The sequence below is a fragment of the Grus americana genome, chromosome 4 (genome assembly GCF_028858705.1).
Source record: "Grus americana isolate bGruAme1 chromosome 4, bGruAme1.mat, whole genome shotgun sequence".
Lineage (NCBI taxonomy): Eukaryota > Metazoa > Chordata > Aves > Gruiformes > Gruidae > Grus > Grus americana.
Window position 1 is genome coordinate 74183036 of NC_072855.1, and position 10167 is coordinate 74193202.

At 42.4% G+C, this 10167-nt stretch overlaps 2 protein-coding genes across 6 annotated transcripts in view; one reads left to right on the forward strand and one right to left on the reverse strand.

Moving 5' to 3' along the window:
* The window catches only part of MFSD8 (major facilitator superfamily domain containing 8), a 25857-nt gene extending 23067 nt beyond the window's left edge, over positions 1-2790 (forward strand). For 2 of the 4 annotated variants that reach the window (XM_054824749.1, XM_054824751.1), the window contains exon 15: positions 2656-2790. The gene's annotated coding sequence lies outside the window, so the exon portion shown is untranslated. The remainder of the gene's footprint in view (positions 1-2655) is intronic. The other 2 variants (XR_008576970.1, XR_008576971.1) reach the window with 2 other exon arrangements.
* PLK4 (polo like kinase 4) overlaps positions 1-7379 on the reverse strand; it is a 17575-nt gene extending 10196 nt beyond the window's left edge. Inside the window, exons 1-6 of one of the 2 annotated variants that reach the window (XM_054824746.1) lie at positions 7208-7379; positions 6312-6407; positions 5456-5551; positions 5247-5361; positions 2200-3232; positions 1186-1286 (exon numbers count right to left, since the gene is read on the reverse strand). In XM_054824746.1, the coding sequence (XP_054680721.1) occupies positions 1186-1286; positions 2200-3232; positions 5247-5361; positions 5456-5551; positions 6312-6407; positions 7208-7237 (1471 nt within the window). In that variant the 5' untranslated portion in view covers positions 7238-7379. Of the gene's footprint in view, positions 1-1185; positions 1287-2199; positions 3233-5246; positions 5362-5455; positions 5552-6311; positions 6408-6556; positions 6935-7207 lie in introns of those variants that run through there. The other variant, XM_054824745.1, reaches the window with a different exon arrangement.
* Between the last annotated feature and the right edge of the window lie 2788 nt (positions 7380-10167).

Sequence of the window (10167 nt, forward strand, 5' to 3'; positions counted from 1 at the left end):
CTAGAGTTTTACTATCAGAGTACTCAAGATGTTAAACACACACTCCAAACCCCTCATTTCTGGTCACTTGTTAAAAGACAAAAACTTGTTTTTATATTTAAACTCCTTATAACTGCTTCCCTAGTTTTGATATTTAAGCCCTTGATCAACTTTCACCTCACCCACACAAGTACTGCACTCCTGCTGCCATGTTGCAAGACAGTTGAGAAGGGACCAAAAATTAAACAGGGTTATTCAGACCATATGTCGTACGATTCCAATTCCCGGTAGACAGGAAGGGAAGAAGTCCAGTAATATCAAAACAAAAAAGCCAGAACGGATTTGCAATTTAGTTTTATGATTAAATTACATTATTCGTAAATGATGTAACATGATGCATGACAAAGAACACCTTCCCTTCTGTGTCTTTTGTCCTTCCCTCCACCCCTCCTTCTGCAGCCTCATCATCTTTCTCATTCACTGAGGTCTCATTTCTCTTAAGGCCTATTTGCACAACTAAATTAACAGGGCTTTTGAGTCACCTGCCAGTCATTTGTCACAAATTTATTCTTATACATTTCAGGTCACAACTGAAAATTATGGCAGGTTCTAGAATTGTGGGGGTTTGTGTTTGGGTTTTTTATTTTATTTTTTTCCCCTGAAATACTAGAAGAGAATGACCTCATTTAGGAAGCTAAGTATTCAAATTCAGCGTACAGCTTCTTCACTCTTATGACAGCAGTTACATACAGTTCATTATACCAACCCAACAACTTAAGAGGAACCCTATCTACAAAACCTCCTGAAATTAATTCCTACCTCAGGAAACTAAAATGTTACAGCTTAGTCCAAAAAAGAAAGTGTCTACAATAGGATATTTCTTGCTTAAGAATGATTCTACAGATTAGTGATGCTGGAAATCATTTTGCCTCTTTCAACATCTGTGTCAATTTTTTGCAGTGGTAAGTCAATTTAGGGTCTCCCATGCTTTTCATTTAGAAAAAAACCTCCATCTACAGTAGCCTCTGTTAGCATCCAATCACTGTTATTTCAGATGCCAGCATTATACTCTGGTATCAAAGTTACTTGGCCATACAGATACCCCTTCTGTTGCAAGTTTAAAGAAATATATAAAAACCCACAGAAACTGTTACAAGTCACTACTCCAACTTGAGTGCAAAAATATACAATTCATTAGTAACACACCATTTGTTTGCATGCTTCCAAGCCACTGCTGCATTGTTTCAGCCTGGGACTTCTGCTCTAACAAACCAACCTGGGGCTTCATTGGGCAGAGATAATTTGAGCTGCAAAATAAAAGGTACACATGTAATCAAGATTACAAAGACACTCGCACAACGAGAGTTACAACATTACAGCTGCAGAAACCACAACACTTTTAGAACATTTAAGAAATGCAGGTGGCATTTTGCAGCTCTAGAACATGCTTCTTTTTTCCAATCAGGAATGTTCATTGGGTAAAGCATAAAAAATAAAATACTGTTTCCAAATCTTATTACTAATTTTTAGCACAAATTTAAGCCTGTTAGCACTCACTAGTAGACTCTTGGAACTGACATATATGAACAAAACCAGCCACCGATAATGCTGCCAGCAGTGGCTATTCTTACATCTAGTTCTTAATTAACAGTATAGGAAACAACCTCAGAGAAGACACAGGAATGATGCCCATGACCCCAGTGAATCTCATTCAGCATTACAAATGTGCAGCTGAAATATGTAGCCAAACTTACCACCTAAAATAATTTCAGTTTATGTAAAATATAGTAAATCCCAAAGATTACACGCATTTTTACTTGCTTTTTAGACAGTGGCATATATATAGTCACAAGTGAACTTGTGTCTGTCAAACAGTTGTGAACAGTCAAGAAAAATCTCTTAGTCCATTTACTTTTTCTATGGGCAAAGTGCTTATTTGCATTTTCCCTGAACTGACTTGCAAAAAGAAAACCATATGAAACCATCATGCTAAGCTGCCACTCTTAATATGGAGAGAAATACAAGACCCAAAATATGCGATAGTCCTTATATTAAAATAGGAAAGCATTATTTGATATTCTGTTGATAGAAAAAACAAAAGTGTACAAAACCATAAGTATAGAGGCTTTAGGTACTTACTACCGCTTAGTTACAGGAAAAATCATGCATTTAGCATATAAGGCAGCTCTAAATTTCATCTTAATAAAAACTGAGTCTTACTGTGGTTGATCTTTGACAGGTGGAGATATTTGCCCTTCAAAAGAACCAGAACTACTAGAAGTCTTCTCCTTAAATATTTCTCCTATATCAGTATAGCTGTTGGCAGGTGAAAAGCATTCTGTGTTTTCCCTTGTTCCTACTTTAGGCTTAGAAAGCAGTTCCATAGAGTGACATCTCTCAACAATATTCGATATGCCTTGAGTCTGACTATGGGATGTGCCAGACCTATCTGAAGAGTGGGCTCTTCGGAGGTAGCGTGAATGTGGTCTCTCTTCAGCAAGTTGCATGGTTCTTCCCCTGCCAGTTGCACCAATTTCTTTTCCCTGAATTCCCCACTGATGAAAAGAACCACTTCCATCTACAGATGAAGGATTACTGGAATTCTTGTTTTTAGGAAAAAAAGTCATTTTATTTGGGAGTGGCTGTCCAACTAACAGCTTCTTCTTCTCCTTTAAGCAACCACTGGTACTGATGCTGGAAGAGCCTGTGAAGGTTGTTGAGATGGTAGCATTTCCACTGTCCATGGAATCTTCTGAAGTTCCCGAATCTTTACTCCGTGCAGAGCTACACCTGGACATAAAAGGATGATCCAACACTGAGGAAAGACTCAAACGATCTGCTGGATTTTTGCGAAGTAACCTATGTATAAGGTCTTGCGCCTCTCTTGATAAAAAGGCTGGCATTTCATAATCTGCTAATACCACTTTATTCAGCGTGTTCTTAACAGTGTCAGTGTCAAAAGGTGGCTTTCCAATAAGGAGAGTGTAAAACATACAGCCCAAAGACCACACATCAGATTCAAGTCCATGTGGACTCCTCGTGGCTATCTCTGGAGAAATGTAATTTGGAGTTCCACACATGGTGTAATGCTTTTCATGAGGCATTTTCAGCTGAGTTGCTAGTCCAAAATCAGCAATCTTGACATTCATATTATTGGTGAGTAAGATATTAGAAAGGGTGAGGTCCCGGTGCAGTATTCCATGAGAATGAAGATACAGCATACCCGTGATAATTTGATGCAAGAAGTGTCGGGCTGTCAAGACACAAAACCAGATGATTTAGTCATATAATTGAAGTCATAGCTGTGAAAATCACTTTCAAGTCAGCTATTGGTCTTGCTTTTTTTTTTTTAAATAATGAGGATGTTACAGGGATGTTACAGGATGCTAATAAGACTGGAATTAACTTTTTGCTTTAAGCAATATGGAATAACTATGTTCTAAGCCAGTTCATAAAAAAAGTTCTGTAATACAGTAAACAGAATAACGTAAACAAGACGGGAGATATTTTCAATTGGCCTAAACTTTTTAAAATTAGATACTTAATAATTTAAAAAGCTAAGTTGATCCACACTTTCAGAAACAGCAAATACATAAAATCAAGCAGCTTCACTATGTGCAGATTACAGAATATAGGAGACAATTTGGATGATATTTGTTTTATCATTAGCAAACTGACAAGGCTATCGTATTTCAATTTCTCAAAAACTTTTAAGTTCACAATATTGAGATAGTCTTTCTGTTCTATTAGACTAGAAATTCAGGGAATATTCAACAGTTTTAGCTTACAGAAGGAATAAAAAAGCCTCATCAAGGCTGAAACAGCATCATTTATTACAACAATTTTAAGAATGATTCTTTCTAGAGCAAACAATTTACAATCCTCCTCCTTTTCTTAGCAGAGGGCAACGACTAGCGAGTAACAAACGTTAGTAGAAACCACTCCTCAAAGAAGAGACTTCTTTATCCAGGTCAGTGGTTTATCAGCTTTTAGAACTAAGATACCATCAGATGAACTATTTTTGTTGGAGCAGATCCAAATTAAACAGATAATGCCTGTATAGCAGTACTCCTTCAATCCAGTCCTGTGATCTGGGTTCCAAAAAACCACATATATATATATATATATATATAAAAAGTTTCACAGAATTAGATTAGAAACTGATAGAGAAGCAGGTAAACTGGAAGAACTGTGCAAGAGATGACTAGCATGGTAAGTTTGGAAGCAGCAGAGGCAATAACCACTGAATCCAAATCAGTTGAAACCAGAACAGCTTGCTCGGCTGTGCCCTCAAACATTATACACAGCAGCTTGCTTTGCTGTCTCCTTTTGGGTTGTCTGTTGTCTGTCTGTTGTTGGTTTGGGGTTTTGTTTGTTTGTTTTGGTGGTTTTGTTTTGTTTGTTTTTTTAAATTGCCCTGTTCTGGTTAGGTTTTCAGGGGTCCATGTTCTAACTGAAATCCTCTCTCAACTGTAAAAAAAAAAGAAGTGTTAGTGAATTCATAAGTGCAATTAATTTTTCTTTTGGCAAGACTTTTTTCTGAAAACACTATTCGAATGAGTAACATTGCCAATTTAAAAAGTTTTAGAATTATTCTCTCAATGAGAGATAGGATTTTCAGTGTTTTCCGTAAGAAACAGAAGTAAAAATCTAGCAGAATTTCTCTTCAGTTGACAACCCATCTAGAATTTTTGAAGGACTGGCAAACTGAATTATTTCCTTGCTAATTCAGCCCTTCAACACCAGAGTTACCTGCATTATCTTCGCTTCCACACGCCTTGGAACATAGTAAATATTTCCAACGATACCACATAAGGCAAACTATAACCTGGAAGGCTTTCTAACTGGGGACATGTAATACAGTAACACTGAGGTGAAGAGGTGCAACACAAAGAAAGCAAAACGTGGATGTGAAGTTGCCAGTTTTCCTCTGTGGAACTTCCCAGTCTTGACCTATACTTCAACATAATTTTATGTACAAAGGTAAGCCCTAACTTCTATATACCTCTACCTTCTAAGTTCACTGTATTTTTTTTAAACCTCAAATAGCACAAACTACTGTAAAATGGCATAAACAGAAACAAAAGTATACAGAAATTCAAGTGAATATGTGTAATAGTAATTAATCTCTAGATTATCACTTATCACAAGATTTTAAGCTATATAAAATTGTTCAGAGTGATGGCAGTTTTAAATGCCCTTTCACTAGACATAGCTATTGAGTAAGCCAAAACATTAATGCAAAGAACTACACAAAAATATCTCACCTTCTTCTTCTGAAAAGGGTTTCTTTCTGTTCTTTATGTATCTGCTCATTTCGCCATTGTGACACATCTCAAGTATCAAGTACACATAGTTGCTATCTTCAAAATAGTTATAAAGCTAGAACATAAACCAATGAAAAAAATAAAATACATTTTGTAGACTATACAGCAAGTCACACATGCAGTCCTCTCCACAGAAACACGATTCTTACCTCAAGTATAGATGGATGCTTTAGCTGACAATGTATTTTCACCTCATTTTGAACCCTCTGTACCATTCCAACTTTGTGCATGGCTTTTTTATCTATCTGTAAATGGATCACAGAATATTTTTCAAGCACTGCAACGTTGATTACATACATGTTAGTTTCAAGTGAACTCAAAATTTTAGATGTTCAATGCATGCTTGCCTGAAGACTTCTAAAAACAATTGAGTTTTTACATAGTTTAACCTACTATATGCTTTTAATGAACAAGTACCAATGATAAGTGGAGGAGCATGCAACTGTCTGAAAGTAGACAAGTTTAACATTTTCAATACTAACACAAATCAGAAAATTTTCTGAAATACTTAAGCAGAGAAACCTAATTCTGATTTTGCCAGGCAGATATTCTAAATATAGCTAATACTAAAGAAGTGGCTAAATAGAAAAGTATTATAGGTAAGTGAATCTGACAAAACACCACTGATGTGCGAGTTCCCTTCACAAAGTTTGTCCTGATAGTGAGGGAAATTTTTCAAGGCATTTTTTTCAGGACCTCTCCAGCCACGTGGATTCTAAATTAAGTTTTTGTGGTCACAAATTTCTGAATTAGAATTACAGGGTTGATTGTCCACCCAATGTTGAATATTTGAGCTTAAATGGCATCCTAAGCACTTCTATGAATTATCAATACAGTTTATTTGGTTGTACTGCATATTTCAGGATTGCATCCTAATCTAAATATCGGTTACATACAAAAAAAGCAATCCAGGCATGAATGCCCAACCACATAACCCCAACCTGTTGCAACTTGCCCTTGTTCAGTGTCTTGGAAGACAGACACCTCCTTGGCTGGCTGCCTTACCATTTTGATAGCCACTTCCAGACCCGTTTTCAGGGATACTGCTCGGTAGACCCCTGCGAAGGAGCCCTTCCCCAGGAGGTTCCCCACCTTGAAATCCTGCAACACGAACAAATCACCGCCGTCAGCCCCAGCCCAGGCTTTAAAGCTTCTCTCCGGACGCAGAGCTTCCCCCAAATGATGGGGGGCCACCACATCCCCGATGCCGGGGCAAACCCCCAGGCGCCGCCGGGGTGCCCGTACGGTACCTGGACGGAGCTCTCCAGGGCGCGGCGGTGGGACGCGGCGGGGCCGCGCAGCACCCCCCGAGACATCGTCCTCCCCGCGCGGCGGCCGGCTGGCACTGGCACAGGCGCTGCCCGGGCCGGCTGGGGAGCGGCCACCTTCCCGCCGTCTCTCGCGCCGCTCCCGGGGGACGAGACGCCCGCCCCCGGCTCCCGCTGCTATGGCAGCGGCTGGGGAGCGACCGCTGCCCGTGCCGCAAACACAGAGCCGGGTATCCGGGTGTCATCGCCCGGGGCGCTCCGCCCGGGCCGGGTGCCCCCGTGGGCGGGGAAGCAGAGCGTCACGGCTCGGCCCAGGGCACGGGAAGGCGCCCGGCCCGGCTGGCTGAGGCCCTGCGCCCGCTCCGCCAGCGGCCCAGCCGGGGAGGATCCCGGGAAGCCCGGCCCCACCACAGCCCGCCGGGCCGCGGTCGTGGGGGGAGGGGGCGAAGGTGCGGTCGGGCCTGGGAGGAGCCGCGCTCGGCGCCCCGCCGACCGCCTCCCACAAACAAACCGCCCGGGAGAGGGACGAGCCCCCGCCCGGCCTCTCCCCGCCTCCGGTCCCGCGCCCCCAGCAAGTGGCGCGGCGACTCCAGCCAGGCCCGCGGGTAGCAGGAGGGGGGCTGGGCTCCGCACCTCTATTTTCTCGCCGATGCAGGTCGCCATGGCGCCGGCCGCTCTCTCCGGGTCCCGCTATGGGTTCTCCTCAGGACCTGGGCCGCGGCTCCCCATCACGGCACCCTCCGCCGCCCGCCTCGGCCCAGGCCTGCTCGTTCCCGGGCCCGGCGGCCGCTCCCCTCCCCCGGCGCCTCCATTTTGAAAAATCGCGCCGTTACCCCCCCGCCCCGCCCCGCCCCAGATCGAGGCTGCGTCTGACGCAATCACGTCACGCAGAAGTGCCTGTGGCGCTCATGGTCGGGCTAGGAGGTACCGCGCATGCGGAGGACGTCGCGTGCCTGTTTCCCTGGCAGCCGTTACAGCGCATGCGCTCTGAGAGGTGCGGCGGTGGCGGGCTGGTGCTTCTCGTCTGCCCGGTGTGTCACCTCAGCCCGGTATCTGAAAAATAACCTCTTCTGGCACCTCTGCGTAGTTCCATGTATCTTTCCTCAGAAGAGGGAGAGCCTCCACGCTGCCTGTGGCCTAGGGAGGCCGGGCTCCCTGGTGTTGCCAGCTCACCCGGGCATCTTGGTGGAAGCCATCTGGCCTGGAAGGTCAGCCGAACTGAGGTGGCAGGGTCAGCTCCTGGTTGATTGTGAATGAACGTGAACTCTCCTAATAAAAGGAACAGTGCTATCCTCACGTGGGTATCTCCCTCACACTCAATAACTTACTGGGATAGTAGCATAGCTTCAACATAAACACAGTGCAAGATGGTAATTGATTTTATCACCAAGTGCAGTATGGAGCACTGAGCTGAGAGTTGTGATTCTTTGTGTTTAATACCTACTTCTTGGATTCTTTCTATACTGTTTCATATGAAATGTAAAAGTTTTTGAATGCAGACTTAAATATGACCGTTAATTAGGACAAAGAGGAAGTACTTTTTGCATTGAAACACTACTGAAGTGCTGTAATTGAAAGTGCTTTTAATAGAAGAAATAGTGCTTCAGGGAATGGATTATGTTTTCTGATGTTCATCATCAGATTGTATTTCTCTTATAACATGTGGGCGTGGTGTTTTGACCTGCATATATTAAGGGGTATGGGGCATAATATAGATTGTCCTTTCTTAGCAGGACTAACAGAAAAGTATGTGTATGCTTTGAAAGATGGTTAAAGTCGATCGGAACAGAAGGGGGAGCTGTCAGCACACCAGGCAGAACAGAAGGGGCTCTCTACCGACGCATAAATTTTCCAACCAGAAGATAATTCCTCTTTTTGCTCTTTACAGGAGTTAATGAAGTGTTCTTTTCTCACGATCTGGGAGTGGAAAAAGGGTACTTGGTACTGTAATGATCTTGCAGGGTGAAATATTTAGCGGTAAGAGTTCTTTTTGAGACAATCTTTTCTATTAACGGACCAGGTCAGCATTTTCCTACTTGTATTGATCTTAATTCTTTGTCATTAATAAGTGACTGCTTCCCTTAAAGCGGCAGGTTTTGTCAGCCTTTTATGATGTCCTTTAAGAGGCATATCCCTTTCCTTTAATGGTCTGTAGCATCATGCCTCCAAAGACCTTACTGTTTTTCTGGCCTTCACTTTTACAATATATGTAACTAGAATAACAACACGTTTGTTTCTTGTAAGTGTGATAAAATGTCGCTTTCTACTTATTACACATCTTCATTTGCATAGACAAAGTTAACATTCTTGCTGGGTTACAGTTTAGTTAGAAAATTACAAAGTCAAGTGGTTTTGAAATGAGAGCCAGGAAGATTTTACATTGCCTTTAATGGAGTAGAATCCAAGCTATAGAGGAGTAGTCAAATTTTTTTGAACCGTTCATTTGGAAAGGGAATGGCACAAAAGGGAAAGCAGACCTGTCATATATAATTTCATTATTTAAATTTGGTTGTTTTCCTTGGTGTGATGATGTGCTCATGTTTTGGTTTCTTTTACTTTGAGTAAAATTCTTTAAGTGGATCTGGGTCCATTCAGTTATTCCACAACTATCCTACCAGCACCCTTGTTCTCAGCTGCATTTCTGATCTCTCAGGGCTGCTTTCAGCTGCAAGCCATGCTTTTGCAACCAAATTCCTCTTGTGCCTTTAACATTTTTCAAAGTTAGTGCAACTCCCACTTCTGTTAGTCTGTTCCACTGATAGGAATTACACCAATTTTACAGTGGTGGTTATTGTTGTAATTATTGTTAGAATATAGTGCAGCTTTTCTCTGAATTGTCTTCTACCACAAGAAGGTGTGATGAGTGTGAAGTTCAGGAAGAACTGAGAGGCAAAGACAGAGCAGCTGGTTTAATCCATTTGTGGGTTTAATTCCTAGCCACATTGTTTTATTTTCTGAAAATAAAACTATTTCCAGCTATTTTTTCTGCTGAAATAGCTTCTGAACTGTGAATCGGGTTGGAGTTTTAAAAAAAAACATGAGTGAAGAAAATCAGGAGTGAACCTCATTCCATCACCTGTGCTTAGCATGCTCTTCTTGACATAAATCTTTCTTTAACCTGAGGTACTAATGTGTTGTTGGGCAGAGCCCTGAGTGATATGCCTGTTGGCAGACCTCCAAACCTACATCTTAATAACAAACTCATCCTTTCTAAGGCTGCTGGTCCCCGTTAGCTGGGATTGAGATTACTCAGGGCTGCCATTGTCTCATCTATCTTCTCTCATGTGGTGGCCGTGATGCTTTTTCAGCTGAGTGGCAAGCCTTTTTAAGAAGCCCAAACAGCAGGGTTAGGTTTTGCTCAGTGCCCAGCATTAGGTCAGTGTGTGATTGTGCCAGCAGTAGTGCCAGTGCAGTGGAAGGGGCAGGACTGTAAAATGGGAGCAAGAGGGAAGATGGGACAGCAGCAGCTCTCTCTTGGATGGGCTGGTGTTGCTGTGGAATTCCATCCATTGGTAGAAAGCAGTGAGATGAAGCTAAGTGAGGGGAAGAGGATCCTATATTCTTTCCCTTCCATTACACTGTAGAGTTGGATG